Source organism: Physeter macrocephalus, chromosome 4, assembly GCF_002837175.3.
Source record: "Physeter macrocephalus isolate SW-GA chromosome 4, ASM283717v5, whole genome shotgun sequence".
NCBI lineage: Eukaryota > Metazoa > Chordata > Mammalia > Artiodactyla > Physeteridae > Physeter > Physeter macrocephalus.
Genome location: NC_041217.1, coordinates 119,856,053 through 119,871,612, shown reverse-complemented (window position 1 = coordinate 119,871,612; position 15,560 = coordinate 119,856,053). Strand labels below are relative to the sequence as shown.

The following is a 15,560-nucleotide window of genomic DNA, read 5'->3' as shown; positions in this document are numbered from 1 at the left end:
TGAAGTGAAACCCTCTATAACTATATGATACAGTTCTCACTGAACAGTTGTAATGGGTGTCAAGAAGTCAGTATATATACATAAAAATAAAAAATTCTACAGAAAATAGAGCATAAAGTCAAAAGAAGTGCTTATTAAATTAAAGCAATGCTACCATCTAAAATGCTAAGTAATGTAAGCCTTGAATCCAAATGGATAAGCAATTGTTGGTATTTTTAACTGGTATAGCTTTTGGTAGTTGTTTGAAAGCTCTAGAATTAGATTCACATCTTGATTGAGGGATTGACCCCAATTGAAACAGCTGTGGTGTTGGAAAAGATCACAATGAACTGCTAAGAGGAATTGGAAGAAACTAGTTATGACAAGTGATTAATCGGAGAGATAGAAACTATAGGTGACTTACTTCACTCTGTACTCCAATAAAGATCTATATAAATAAACAAATAAACAAACAAACAAATAAATAAATAAATAAATAAAATACCTAGACAGAAAAATAAGAAACTATAGGTAATGTTCCTACTTTGTAAATTCATGAATTAGACACAATTTTATCCTCATCCTCATTTTCCCATATAGGCTTCCTCTTTTACAGTCATCATTTATTGATAACTTCCATCATCTCTCCCCATCCCCAGTATGCTGAGTCATGTGATTCTACCATCTTAATGTCTCTAACACCAATTCTCCATCTCTAGGCCACTACTTCTACCTCAGATAATTTTTATCCTTATCTCTTTCTTTTCAACTTACTGCAAGACCCTGCTAACTGATCACTCTAGTTTTGCTCCTTCTTCAATCCATTTGCTAGACTCTTACCAGAAGGATCTTTTGAAGATGCAAATCAGAATAAATTTTGCTCCTACTTGAAATCTCTTGGTGAAACCCCGTATGGAAAAAATTTAGGAAAAATCCTAAACTTCTTGTCATTGTATATATAACTCTTCAAGATCCCTAACATACAACTTCTACTTAGAATAAGTTTTAACTTTATTTATTTTTCAGTCATCTGCAAACAATTACAAAGTCAGGATCATTCTTATTGATATACTGGCTCTATAGGTATCCTTGAAAATCCTTGAAGAGCAACATCAACCAAGAGCTATATCCTGTACAGAACTATCTGAGATGGCAAGGAATTGCTAGCTGGCCCCAAATAAAAGCACACATAAGAAGAAAAACAGTGGACTTCCCTGGTGGTTCAGTGGTTAAGAATCCACCTGCCAATTCAAGGGACATGGGTTTGAGCCCTGGTCTGAGAAGATCCCACGTGCCGTGGGGCAACTAAGCCCACGTGCCACAACTACTGAGCCTGCGCTCTAGAGCCCGCAAGCCACAACTACTGAGCTCATGTGCCACAACTACTGAAGCCCATGCGCCTAGAGCCCGTGCTCCACAACAAGAGAAGCGACTGCAATGAGAAGCCCATGCACCGCAACGAAGAGTAGCCCCTGCTCGCAGCTAGAGAAAGCCCGCCTACAGCAATGAAGACCCAACACAGGCAAAAATTAATTAATTATTTATTTTTTTAATTTAAAAAAAACCAGGGCTTCCCTGGTGGTGCAGTGGTTGAGAATCCGCCTGCCGATGCAGGGGACACAGGTTTGTGCCCTGGTCCGGGAGGATCCCACATGCCGTGGAGCGGCTGGGCCCATGAGCCATGGCCTCTGAGCCTGTGCGTCCAGAGCCTGTGCTCCACAACGGGAGAGGCCACAGCAGTGAGAGTCCCATGTACCACAAAAAAACAAAACAAAACAAAACAAAACAAAAAAACAGTATGGGGTAGTATGGTGCTTTGGACTCCTATAGATCTGAATTTAAACTTTGGTACTTTTCCTTAAAACTGTGTAATTCTTAACCTTATTTTTCCTATTTTTAAAATGGGGCTGTTAGTAACAATTCCATGAGATTGTTGTGAGCATTAAATGAGATATTCTCATTTAGCTCATAGATATTCTCAAAGCACACATTCTAATGCTTCATTCACATTAACAAATATCAAAGGGCTAGTGATAGAGATGAGATCAATGCAGAGGACAGTATAAACCCAGAGTAAAAGTAATTGGGAAATAGAGGGGAAGTATATAACCAGACTATGAGTTGCCAAATAAGGTAGACCCTGTATTAGAGGAAGTCTGGGAAAAACACATGCAGCTGGAGAGAGAAGAGAGTGTGTGTGTATGTTTGTGTGTGTGTGTGTTGTAGAAATAGTAGCAGTAGTAGTAGTAATGATAGAATCAACTAGAGAATGTATAAGGCAAGACAGCTAATAACTACCACATACTGAATACTTATTCTTAGCTTACCAAGAATATGTCCCAAATTCTTTCCATGTATTAACTTAATTAATACAAGAGAATTAAAGCAGACAAAGGAAATCAGGAGAAAACAAGTTTTAGTGAGGAAAAAGCAACACTTAAGAAATACTTAAGAGATGAACAGAAGAGTCACCTCTATAGAGGAACAATAAGAAGTTGGCAGAGAGGTAGGGACCAAACTCAAAGATCGTTATGTCAATCAATCCAAGGGAGGATCAGATCTTAAGGAGAAGACAGATAGTAACAAATGCTGGAGAAGTATTAAAATAAGGAAAAGAGCCAAGAGTGTCCATTGGAATTGACAATTAGTAGGCCTCTGATGTCATGTTCCAGAGAAATTTCCCTGAAGCAGTGAGGTCTGAAGTCAGATTGTAGGTGGGCTGAGGATTGAATAGGAGATGAGGATATGTGAACGAAAGGTATAGACTACTCTCAAAAGAAATTGAAAATTTTCGGAGAGAAGGCAATGGTTCTATGGGACAAAATTGGAACTGGTTATTGAAAGTTAGAACTGGAAATAATTGAAAAATTTCAAATCTGAATCCACTTGCATGTTAATATCTTTGGAATCATTTTGAATTCCTGAGACATAAACTTTAGAAAACATTTTCCTCTAAAGCTTTGATAATACAGATTTTCTACTAAATGGAAATGGATATTAACCCAGAATACCTTCATGGTTCTGCTCTCTATAAGTCTCAGTAATAAAGGTTAGATAAAGATATACAGAAGAGAAAACTATAGCTTTAAACAAACTGTAAATCCTAAGGAAAACATCAGTGTAAGTTTGAATTTGAGGAGGACTCCAAAGAAGTCATAGGAAATGAGATATCACTTAAAGCCCAGAAAAATTTAATTTCAAAGTGTAGATATTTATTGAAGGTCTACTTGGTAGTATAAGACACTATATTTAATTTTGGCAATTTCAAATCTGATTGACTGCCATTTTATCCCATGTAGAATTTACCTTATTCTACTTTCTCTTCCATGAGACATTTAGTTCCTATTGATACAGCCGTTTTTTTCTTCTCCATCGCTGTCATTGATTTTCATGAGATGAAGTTCAGAGGGAGAGCCAAATGGGACCAAGTCAATAAGTTAAAGTCATACTGTAGGAGAAACATTCAGCAAACAAGAACAATGAGGACCTTTGTTCTTGTAGGCATTACTTTTTAAATCTCTGGAATTTTAAATCATGAGGTCTGGCTATTTTAGTTAGAAGGATTAAACTCCAGTGCCTCAGGTGAAAAATCTTTTTAACCTGGAGTCAAACCTTCTTATACTTCATTGAGGCAAGCTTAGAACATGAAAAAATAGTTTTAAAAAATTGATATTATTATAATAATCGTTTACCCACAGTGATAATTAATGAAAAGATTAAGTTGTGAGGATAAATAGTATAAGCATTTAGAGAAAGAAATGCTTAATACAGTAAAGGATTTGTGGATGGTTCTCAGAGAACCTGGGAACTGAGCTTGGCCTTGAGACTGGGTATGTTATAGGCAGAGAAAGAGAACAGAGGTTTTCTAGGAAGAAAGAGCAGAATGTTTGAATAAGTGTTTAAATTACAACCTGGAAATTGAAGAGACTCTACTTGGATCTTTTGAGGAGTCAACTGGCAAATAAAAATATCTTTAAAGGGTAATGTATACAGTAATTCCCTTCTATCAAAACAAAGGGTTCTTATCCATTTTTTTGTGCTCGTAAAACAACCACTTAATGATAGGCATTTGTGGTGCTTATTCCTTCCATCAGTAAAGGATACCAAGTTACTAGCCCAAGTTATTAGCCCCTTGGTTCTTTAATAATAATATTACTGATATATATGTCAGTTATACAAATCTAAGTATGATAAAATTCATTTCTATAAAGAGTTTAAAGATTATTAAGATATCCTTTCTGTGATAAGACTTGTTTCAAGTATACAATTTCACCAGTAGTTTTGTTATTGTTTGGGGGGAAAGAAATCAAAACTATGTATTTTCTCAAAAATTTTTAATATAACAGAATTTTATGCCCTGCAAAAATCTTAATGAGACAGTGTATGTAAAACTCCAGTCGCAGTTCCTGGCATGCAGTAGGCACTTGGGATTTGCTAAAGGTTAATTAAAAATAAATGATCGATAAATGTTTGTTGAATTGAATTATTTAAAATTTCTATCATATAATTGGGTCCTAATTGTTAATGTTTAACTTGCCTTCTGACTGATGGTAGATATATATTCCTATTTTTTTTAAACTAGAAATACAGTCCAATTCAACCACTATTTGGATGCCTATTCTACCCTTAGCATAGTGGTGAATAAAAGAGATTCAGTTTGTGACTTCATGGGACTTCATGTAGTGGAAAAAAGGTGTAGTTGACCTACCAGCTCTTTCTGGTTCTGGAGGGGAAGCATGGTTAAAATGATTTGATAGATATATGTTCCAGCCTACACATTAATATGAGTGCATTTGTCTTAACCACATGACAGGCATATTTGTATATCACAATACATTATATCCGCATAAGATTGCTAGGAGATACACTCCCTATCATGACTCGAAATATAAGAATCAATAAATGCATTCAACTTATATAAATAACCTGTGAAATTATTCAGATAATTCCAGTGTACATTGCTCTCAATAGTTAAATATTTCCTTGAATTTTAAAACAAACTAAATAAAGCCTATAGTTCAATAATGACTCTGTGTGGTTTCATTAAAACTTACATTTTGAAAGTTTCTTAGAAGGCCAACACTTCATAATTAATGACTGTTCAGCCAAAAGACTGACCTCCTGAATGACTGGATAAGTGCAAACTTAGGAGGAAAAAAAAATTGCTTTGGACTATTTATTCAAGCCTAAAAGCCATTATCTTTTAGAATGAAAATAAGTTCTAGAACTATGCCTAAGAAATTGGCTCTATATTTTAACATTTGAGAATCCTTTTTGCAATAAAAATTCATGCTGTCTACTTTCTTTTATGCTATATTTAAAATAAGAGAATTTGTAAAAAGCTTCATTTACCTTGATCGTTTGTGACCTCCTTTAAAGGTTCCCAAGATTGAGCTCACAGGCATGTGAAGTCTAAGATACCAGACATTTGATACAAATGGCTCCAGCATTCTTTCCAAGCTGAATCTACAAAGCTTCTACTGACAGAAAGCTTCCTCTTATCTGAGAATGAGTCAGTTAGTTCATTTACTTAAAGGTTAGTGTTAATGAGATCAAGGTCACAGGAAGGGCCTGATGGAAAGAAACTTCGAAGTCAAACAGGCCTAAATTTGAAACCCAGTTCTGCTTCTTACTAGTTGTATGACCTCAAATAGGTTACAAAGCCTCCCTGAGGCTCAGTTTCTTCACCTTTAAAATGGGAGAGTAGAACATGTCTTTCTATGTTTTGGAGTGAAACAGATGCACTCCAGTTACCATTTATGCACTTAGTTCAGGGTCTGATACATAATGTGCCCTCAATAAATGTTAATTGTAGTTTTAATTTTTTATTAGAAAAACAACTCACCATACACATTGTGTATTCTGCTGATCATTAGTCAGCAATATCCAAATATTAGCAAAAAGCATTGTTCTTGGAATGTATGGAAGCCTATACACCTGCTTATTATATTTCTGAACCCACCAGAAATTTCAGCTGTTCCAACAAGAACAGCTTTTTCTCCTTTTCTCTTTGTATGACAATTACAATCAGTTCTAATGCTATCCCAGTGATTGAATAAATTGTAAGAATAATCATGTAAATTAACATCATTTCAGTTCATATATGCTCAATAAATGGTGTATTGACACATGAACAAATGGATGATTGAATGAATGAACTATTTAATACTCTGGAGCACTTGGAAACAAAGCTTGAGGTGAGAGACTAGAGATTCACTTCACTGCTAACACTGACTTGCTCCATGACTGAGAAATTTCCTAATTCCTTTGATTCTTGATTTCTTCCTCTTTAAAACATACTGGTTTGTTATGTAATGTCCATGACTCCTCACCACTTCTGAAGGGCTCTGATTCAAACAGGCAAGGAAACTTGACTTAGGAGGCAATTTGTTTCTAGGAACAGAAGAGGTGTGGGAGCATATGTTCCTTGAGCTCTTGGATCTCATCTTCATGTTCTCTCTTCTAAGTCTAACAGACTTTTGAAAATTTCCCCAAATGTGTATTATTTTACCAACTGAAGAATAGAGAGTGCATTAGGAAAATTCACAGTGAAAATGAACACATCTGGAGGAAATGATTTCAATCAGTTTTCTAGAGAAAAGAGTCTTAGAGATGAGCCTTTAGTAGAAGAAATCTAAAGGGTGAGCAGATTTGTTGGCAATCTGTGCCTTTCATTGGCCAATAGCTCCTGCTAGTTTTTTTCACTCATTCATTTGTTTATTCATTCATTCATTCAACAAATTCTTGTTGAATGATTACTATTTGCATGGCAACATGCTAGTGTAGGATTATAAAGATGAATTTGGTATATACTTTGTCCTTAAAGAATTTGCTCTTTAATAAGGATAAGGCATGTATATAAATTTTTAAATGTTCTAAATGACATGAAAAAAGTTAAATGAGATTTAAAAGGAAGGAAGACTTAATTTTAGCAAGTCAGTTGGCAATGAAGGGAGGGAAAGTAAAGAAATCTTGGAGGAGATGGCATTTAGCTTGTGTTTAAACATCTGTAGATTGGACAGAAGAGAACTTTTGACTGAGGAAATAATGTGAACAGAGACTCTGAGAAGTAGGAAATTGAGTGCAGTTTGATAGTACAATTGGGTTTATGAAAGGGAGTAATGGGAGTACATTTAAAAGGATACCATCAGATTGAGAGGCCCTTGAATGTGATAGTGAAGGGCTTGGTTTTTATTTTCTAGGCCAAAGCAAGCCATTGGAGATTGCAGAGAAGGGAGATGGAAGAAAATTTTGTTTTAGGATGGTGACCCCCAAAGAAGAGTTGTACATTGTAATTGTAAAATGAATTTTGATGGGCAGATGCCACCAGTGAATCTCCTAACCCAGCTCTCTTTCTTGTCTAGGCTGCTGATGTACTACTGCAACATGGAGCTAACATCAACGTTCAAGATGCAGTTTTTTTCACTCCATTGCACATTGCAGCATACTATGGGCATGAACAGGTAAGTCAGTGGCATTTCCGAAGCCTGGGGCATCACTTAAGTGTTCCAGGCTTTTCTTGAACTGTACTAGGTTCAAAGAAAGGATATTTAAGATACCCTTTGAATTAGTTTTGCCATCTGCTCATCAGTTCCCCCCTTGAAGAGCTTTTGTAGATCCATAGAAACATAGCAGCTACCAAGTTATACATTTTTACTGACTACTTTAGTACACGAGGGAGGCAGTAGAGTATATGGGTAAGTGTGTGGCTATAGAAATCGGCCTGAATTTGAAAAATTACTAGCTTTATGACCATGTGTAGGTTGTATAATATCCCTGATCCTCAGTTTCTTGTCTATAAAATGAAAAAAATATTAATAGTACCTACCTCATAGGGTTGCTGTTATGATGAAATATTAATTTAAACTGTTTGGCAAATGCTCAACAAATGTCACTGGGATGATACTAACACTAACAATAAAACAAATCATAAAGCCCATTCCAAAAGTTCTCTGAAAAAAGATAACTTTTAGAAATGGAGTTTCCTCTTTTCTAGTGACCTGGCATGTGGTAAGCTAAAAAGTGTGTACCAAAATATGTTCACATGTGCACGTTCTAATTTGTGGAACCTGTGAATGTTACCTTAAAAGGGACTTTGCAGATGTGATCAAGTTAAGGATCTTGAAATGGGGAGATTATCCTGGATTATCTGGGTAGACCTGATGTAATCACAAAGGTCCATATAATAGAGAGCAGAAAATCAGAGTGAGTAGTAGGAGATGTGACAATGGAAGCAGTACATTCAAGTGATACAAGAAGGGTCCACAAGCTAAGGGATGCAGGCAGCCTGTAGAAGCTGAAAAGTAAGGAAATGAAAGCCTCCAGAAGGAATGCAACCTGCCAACACCTTGATTTTGGACTTCTGACCTCCAGAACTCTAAGAGAATAAAAATGTGTTTTTTTCATCCAATAATTTTGTGGTAATTTGCTACAGTGACAACAGGAAACTAATATATGGAATAACCTAGATAAACTAAAAAACAATCACTAGGGCTTCCCTGGTGGCGCAGTGGTTGAGAATCCGCCTGCCGATGCAGGGGACACCGGTTCGTGCCCCAGTCTGGGAAGATCCCACATGCCGCGGAGCGGCTGGGCCCGTGAGCCATGGTCGCTGAGCCTGCACGTCCGGAGTCTGTGCTCTGCAACGGGAGAGGCCACAACAGTGAGAGGCCCACATACCGGAAAAAAAAAAAACAAAAAACAAAAAACAATCACTAAATGTGCTTTAAATATATAATTGCTTTAAATATATAGTTATGTATCAGAAACATATTTATAAATTTTGATAATCTGTAATTAAGTAATAATATGTATAGAATGCTTTAAAGTTTACAATGTAGCATCATTCAACAAATAATTTCGTTTGACCTTCATGACAACCTTATGAACTTAATAAGAGTTACCATGTGAGCAAACTCATACTATGGGACAGGCACTATGTTAAGACCTTTATGTGGATATTTTTCTAATTTTGCCCCAACCCTAAAATCAGCTGTTATTTACCCCTTCTAATGAATGATACACATGGAGCTTACTCAGGTCAGATAGCATGCCAGAGTCATGCAGCTAATAAGTAGAAGAGCTGGAGTATGTATTCAGGTCTGTCTGATCCCAAAGCCAATCTTCATTCTGTTGTACTGAAGAGCCTCTTCTTATCCCTCTTCTATCAATGGGAGAAATCATAAAGTCCAGGCCATTTACTGAAGTAGTGGAGCTAGAATTCAAGGCCTGGTGCTATAATTCCACAGTCCATTGATTTTCAACCTTAACATATTGAAAGAAAAATTTTATATGCTCTTTTCAAACACTGTCTTTTAGCTATACTCAAGAAACTCAATAGAACCAAATAAAACAGAAATACAAATGTAATTAGATAATCAAAACTTAACTGTTCTTTTGACATTCTGTTTTTACTCTTCCTCATTTTATCTCTCTAGATCTGGTCTCGGTCATGCAGCAGAATTATACCTTTTTATCTTTGTACAGGTCATGCCATTGCACTGCCTGAGGATCCCAAGTTGCAAATCTAACTTACTTGTGTCTCTGTGCTGTTCTTGTCATTGTGCCTTTATTTCTTTGCTGGCTGGCATGTGCCTGGACAGTCTCAGACCTGTGAAGTGTGACCTCTAGCTAGGGAAGATTGCTCATTTCATTGATATGCTGCTCAGAGTGCACTGGGGTGCCCTGGAGAGCTGAGCACTGAAAATGCTTCTGAAAGTACTGGGTCCAAAACTCAGGTGGTGAAAAAACTTCATACTTTTCTGACTTCAGGCACAGACAGGATATACACAGTGCCTGTTATTTGTAGAGTCATCCTCTTTGACGATTAACCTCATGACCCAGCAGAAACATAAAGAGCTTCTATGCATGTTGTGTGGAGAGCTAAATTTGTTTACTTTCCCTGAATATATAGTCACAGTATTATAAAATTATGCTAAAATGTGGATGGCCCTTTTATGATAAGGGACTCACTTACTATGTGCAAAGACAGCACATAAGTAATTTATGGAAGCTATTGTCATTTACTAAAATATGCTGACAGGAGAATGGCACATTCGATATATAAATGTGCCTAATGTGCCATGTTCCTTGCCATTTGCTTATTTACTTATTTTAAGTGGAAGAGTAGATGTTTTTTACCAACAGCAATATTTCCTAGGTATATAATAATAGTGCTTAATAGACAATCGATTTCAAAAATAGTTTAAATCTGTCCATTATAAAGTCACATAATCAGAATTTATGGAGCCTGTGTAAGTGGAAATATCTGCTTAGGAGTGCAAGGTTCTTGAGACTAAATGTCTACTGTTCAGATTTCTCTTGAATTAAGTATTGGTCTGCCCATTAGCTAAGAAATAGATAAAATACACGTGTTCCACATTGGTGCTACCACTTCTGCTATCATTTATTGAGTACCAGGCACTTTTCTAAGTGCTTTATGTGTAATAACTTATTTAATTCTCACAACAACTCTATGAGGCATTCCCATTTTAGCAACGAAGAAACTGAATTTTCAAAAGGCCAAATAATTTATTCAAGGTGACATACCTAATAAGCAGAAGCCCAATTTCAGAACCTTTGTTCTTTACCTACTGCACGCAATAGGAAGTTTTCCCGTATCCCACCCAGCTAATTTTTTGCCTAGAATTTCTATCGAATATATACCATATTCTTGAGAGGCTTCTGCTCAAGATATATTTATTTGCTGCCACAAAATAGTTTTAGAGCTTGAATTCACTTTTATGCTGATGCCACAATGGTCAAGACTTTTGAGGAGTCCTCCCATAATTGTTATTTTAATGGCATGGGTGCATCCTAACTTATCTCTTGGGATCACTATGATGAGTCCTAAAATTCACAGGGGAGGTAATGTCAATTTTAGATAAATTATTTGGAAGGTTCCTAAGTGAATATATAAATAATTTGAAGGGATCCCATAAATTACCTGAAACAACCCCTGGAAACTCTTGAGTTGTTTATTACTTCATCTCTCTCTGTCCTCTTGGATGTGAATCTCAGCTAATTTGGGAAGATGCTGGGGGCTAATGTGGCTATCTCCTGTTTACTCACAAATCAAAAAAGCACCCAGAACCCCAGTAGCAAGATTACCATTGGTGACCTATGTATGGGACCGCTATGAAAATCAAGAATCAAGTAAGCACTGCTGGCTCTGGCCAGAAGGAGACTTTAGAAAAGATTGTTCAGAGAAGATTATGGGTGACTTGAGAGAAGATTATTTATGTATTGATACAATGAAGACCCAACCCTGAAATTGCTCCAGTTTTAGATTTCTTGCTAGGTGATATAATAATAAATTCCTTATTGTTTAGGCCAGTTGAGTTAGGATTTTCTGTTATTTTCAGGCAAAAATTACCCAAGAGAAAACCTAAATGGTATGTCTCCTTCCATATTGCTGAAGGCATTGCATTACTGTTTGGCATTTGATGCTAATTTCAAATGCATGGATCCTTTAGGTAACCCGCCTCCTTTTGAAATTTGGTGCTGATGTAAATGTAAGCGGTGAAGTCGGAGATAGGCCCCTCCACCTAGCATCTGCAAAAGGATTCTTTAATATTGTGAAACTCTTGGTGGAAGAAGGCAACAAAGCAGATGGTAAGATTATGTTTAGAAGAAGAAATTTGCTATCTTTTACTTTATGTATGCTTTTTACTTCTACTTATTTATTAGAGAATAATCTAAGTTGATTAATCTTGTACTCATTCCACAAGTCATAATTTATTATTTTTAATATATTAATTAAACCTATATGTTAATCCTTCTTTACATATTTTAGCTCAACTCTTAATGTATTAGGTGCTGCAGTAAAAGTAAGGGGTTTTCCTAAATTTTTCCTACTTTTTGTTATTCACTAATCTTTTTTTAATTGAGGTAAATTTTACATAGCAAAATTCTCAAATATTAACTGAATATTGACTTAAGTGAATATTTGCTTGTGGATACACCCATGTAAAAGCCACCCAGATCAAGATATAGACATATTTTCATCTGGAAAGTTGAAAATATTTCACCTGGAAAGTTCCTTGTTGCTCACTTCTTAGTAAATAGCTTTCACCACCAAAGATAATCAATATTCTGGCTTCTATTGCTATAGGTTAGCTTTTTTTCTGTTCTTGAAGTTGATGTAATTTTGTGACTGCTTTCTTTTGATTAACAAGATGATTTTGACTTTTATCCATGTTGTTGCATGAATCATAATTTGCTCTTTTTTATTACCGAAAATTCTGTGAATTTCCCACAATTTAACTGTTTATCCATTCTCCTTGTAATGGAAGGTTAAATGTTTCTAGTGTTTGACTTTTGTGAATATAGCTGCCAGAAACATTCAGTTCTTCTTGTGAATATATGTGTTAATCGCTCTTCGTTGTGTGCGTGCGTGCGTGTATTTAGAGAGAGAGAGAGAGAATTACTGCATCAAAGGGCATGCGCATGGTTAACTTTTTAGGAAATTTCAGACAACTTTCCAAAGTGTTTGCAATATTTTTCACTCCCACAGCTATATATGAGAGTTCCAGTTGCTCCCCACATCCTCCCCAGTATTTTATACTACTGTTATTTTTAGTGGAAATAGAGTTAGAATGTGATCAGGTTGGGAAAAAACCTTTAGAATACACAGAAAGATTTTAGATGCATTTAGTAGAATAGGATTTCCTGCAACTTTTTAGTTTTTTAATTACAAAATGAATTTTGGAAAATTGAAAGTATTGAAAAAAAGCTTTCTTTCTCTTTTTTTCCTCTTCCTCACAAACTTAATTTTTTGACACAAATTCACTCAGAGTTACATCTTGTCATTAAATTCTCTCAGGCATATCCAGCATTCTTCCACTGACCCCCAGGAGACCTAATTAAAAGCCCAGCTGTAAGAACTGCTGGCCTTTGCAGCAGAAATGATGCACATTTCCAAAAGCACAAGGTTGTCAGATCTATAGAACTGCCATTTCCTTGGTCCAAAATTGAGATTGATATTCAGTTAATAAAACTAATCAATGTTTTCATTACTCTAAGGAAAACACAAAGGCTCCCAGAGACAACTGTAGCAAAAGGCTAGGGCAATTTCATTTCAATGTTGGAAACAGGGCCATTTTATTTGGTAACGTTTGAGAAATGTAGTTTGTATCATTTTCTGAGCCAGTGTGTAATAACTCAGGAATTTTTTCTATAGCATTATCATAAACCACTTGTGTTGTCAGAATGCAAGGAATGCTGTTGTCTGGACCTTGTTTAGGCAGTCTCTTTGATTCTGTTGGTTTAGGATAGGCAGAGGTACACCAATGTGAATCACCGAACACATAATTGTTTTTGAAACTGCCTCCCTCTTCCAAGGGGTCAGGAACCACTCACATTTTTCCTTTATTATCAAGGCCAACCTCAGGCTTTTATTCCTCTGCAAAACTCCAAAGCTCAGTGGTGTCAAAATGAGTGTCATTTATGATCAGCATGTCTCCAGGATCAAAGGACTCTTCTACAAGAGGCATTGAAATGTGTACTGCACCCGTATTCCCGGTACATACCAGCGTCATATGATGTAATTTTTAACATTTTCTTTCTGACTCACACAAGCACTACATGCCTCCTACTCAATCATTTAAAAAAATCAAGTGACATGACTCAGATTTTTAAGTATTTTTACTTCCTTCTAATATACACTTGATATTTAAGTCCCTTTTGCACTTCAACCAATTGCAAAGAATAAATCAGAAAATCTTTTGTGCTGGTGGACACTGCACAAGATTTATTATCAGTTGGTTTACTTATTCCAAAATGTATCTAAGCCTCCAGATGATTTATTTTAGATCTGGACTTTGCCTGTGGTTAATGTACATAAGGGGAAGAATAAATGAATGACCCCAAAAGGAGCGCAATTTGAAATCTGGTATTTACAGCATGTTTCCATGGTAACAGAATGTCACAAATGAAAATAAATTCAAGTTGCAAATTAGCCAAAATGTATTTCCGAAAGCATGTTCCTCATGTTTGTGAGGTTGACCTATTCAGTCACATATGTTTTAAGTCTCTAGTCTTCTTCCTTATACCTCGTAGGGCAATTAAAAAGGAGAACTGCAGTGCTTATCGAATGAGATTGAAAAGGTCAAAATATTGCTGGACTCCATAGGAGGAAAATAGAGACACAATTCTCACAATTTATCATTTTAATAAAGTTAAAAATGGAAAATGTTAAATTCAGAAACTATTAATTTTTTGTCATCTGAATGTTGAATGCTATAGTTCTCTTAACTGGAGGACTGGATACTAGAGAAAGTCAAAAATATTCCTAGGGCATGGTCAGTAAGGAGAAGTAATTTATTTTAAAAAATGTGTCTTGTCAGAACTATCACACAGATTTGTTACTGAAAATGTATTTAAGACACACTTGGGAGTTGCTTTAGAGAGCTGGTGGGATGTCCTAACATTGCTGGGTTAATATGGAAATTTTTATTTTATCTTTAAGATCAATGAGCAGAAATAAACAAGAAGTAGCATCCAGCTACCTACCCATTCATCCAATCTTTCTTTCAAAAGACATTACTGAACATATACTCTCTTCAAAGTAGAGGACTAGTGACCAAATATTTTCCTAATAATGACTGACATGTATTCCTTTGCTTGAAATTTTCCTTTACTTAAATCTCTAAATAAGATGTTAGAGCAAAGAGAATATCATTCATACATTCAGTTTTCCTCAGGTAAGAATAATAATATATGCACTTTTTGTTTTTGCAAATTGGTCCAAGACAAAATTAAGGGATCAGAAGGACTGAAGCAGGAATACAGGTATATATATATATATACATATATATATATATATATATATATATAAACTCTGCGTCTGATGCAGATTTCTCCTGGCTTGTCCCTTTGGTTGGTATTTATATCTTCTTTGATGGGAATAATGTCTAGGCCATTGCAGGTAATTCACCAAGTAAAGAGTCTGCTTTGAAGTTTATTGATTCAACTAGAGAAGAATAATGTTGGGTGGGGCCAGGTATGGCTAAAGGAAAATTATGAATTAATGGAATATTGTGCTTCATTCTGCGTTACAATGTCCCCTCTGGCCCTCAAGAACTCACATGTGACCTCCTGATGCCCTGGACTCCCTGCTGTCCTCAAGCTTTGACTCATGGTATTGACTTTCCCTGGCTTCCAACAGAATGTGAACAAAGGGAAAGTATCTTAAAAAGGAAGATAATCAAAACAACCAGGAAAATTCTTCTGAAGGAAGTGTTTCCTTCTGAGCCACTCATTAATATAAAAGATTCAAAGATTTATTTTTCAATAACAGTCTTGGGAGGAGGAGTTCAGGAACTTTGTTGAAGATTTCCCTTTGGCTTAAGATCTTGCAGGTTGATAAAATAAGAATTATTGTCTACAAATATAGCAGCTATAAGGCCTAAACCAGTGTTCATTAAATGTTAAATGATGATTATATTTGAACTTTTTGAAATTAACTCTTATCTTGCCTTCTTTTTCCTTCCAATCCTTCATCATTAAAAAAGTAATTCTAGGGCTTCCCTGGTGGCGCAGTGGTTGCGCGTCCGCCTGCCGATGCAGGGGAACCGGGTTCG

At 35.9% G+C, this 15,560-nt stretch overlaps 1 protein-coding gene across 5 annotated transcripts in view; it reads left to right on the top strand.

Annotated features, from left to right (window-relative positions):
• TNNI3K (TNNI3 interacting kinase) overlaps positions 1 to 15,560 on the top strand; it is a 280,116-nt gene that overhangs the window by 75,584 nt on the left and 188,972 nt on the right. For all 5 annotated transcript variants that reach the window (XM_028489254.2, XM_028489256.1, XM_028489255.1 and 2 more), the window contains 2 exons: positions 7,344 to 7,442; positions 11,454 to 11,592. In XM_028489254.2, coding sequence (XP_028345055.1) covers positions 7,344 to 7,442; positions 11,454 to 11,592 — 238 coding nt within the window. The remainder of the gene's footprint in view (positions 1 to 7,343; positions 7,443 to 11,453; positions 11,593 to 15,560) is intronic.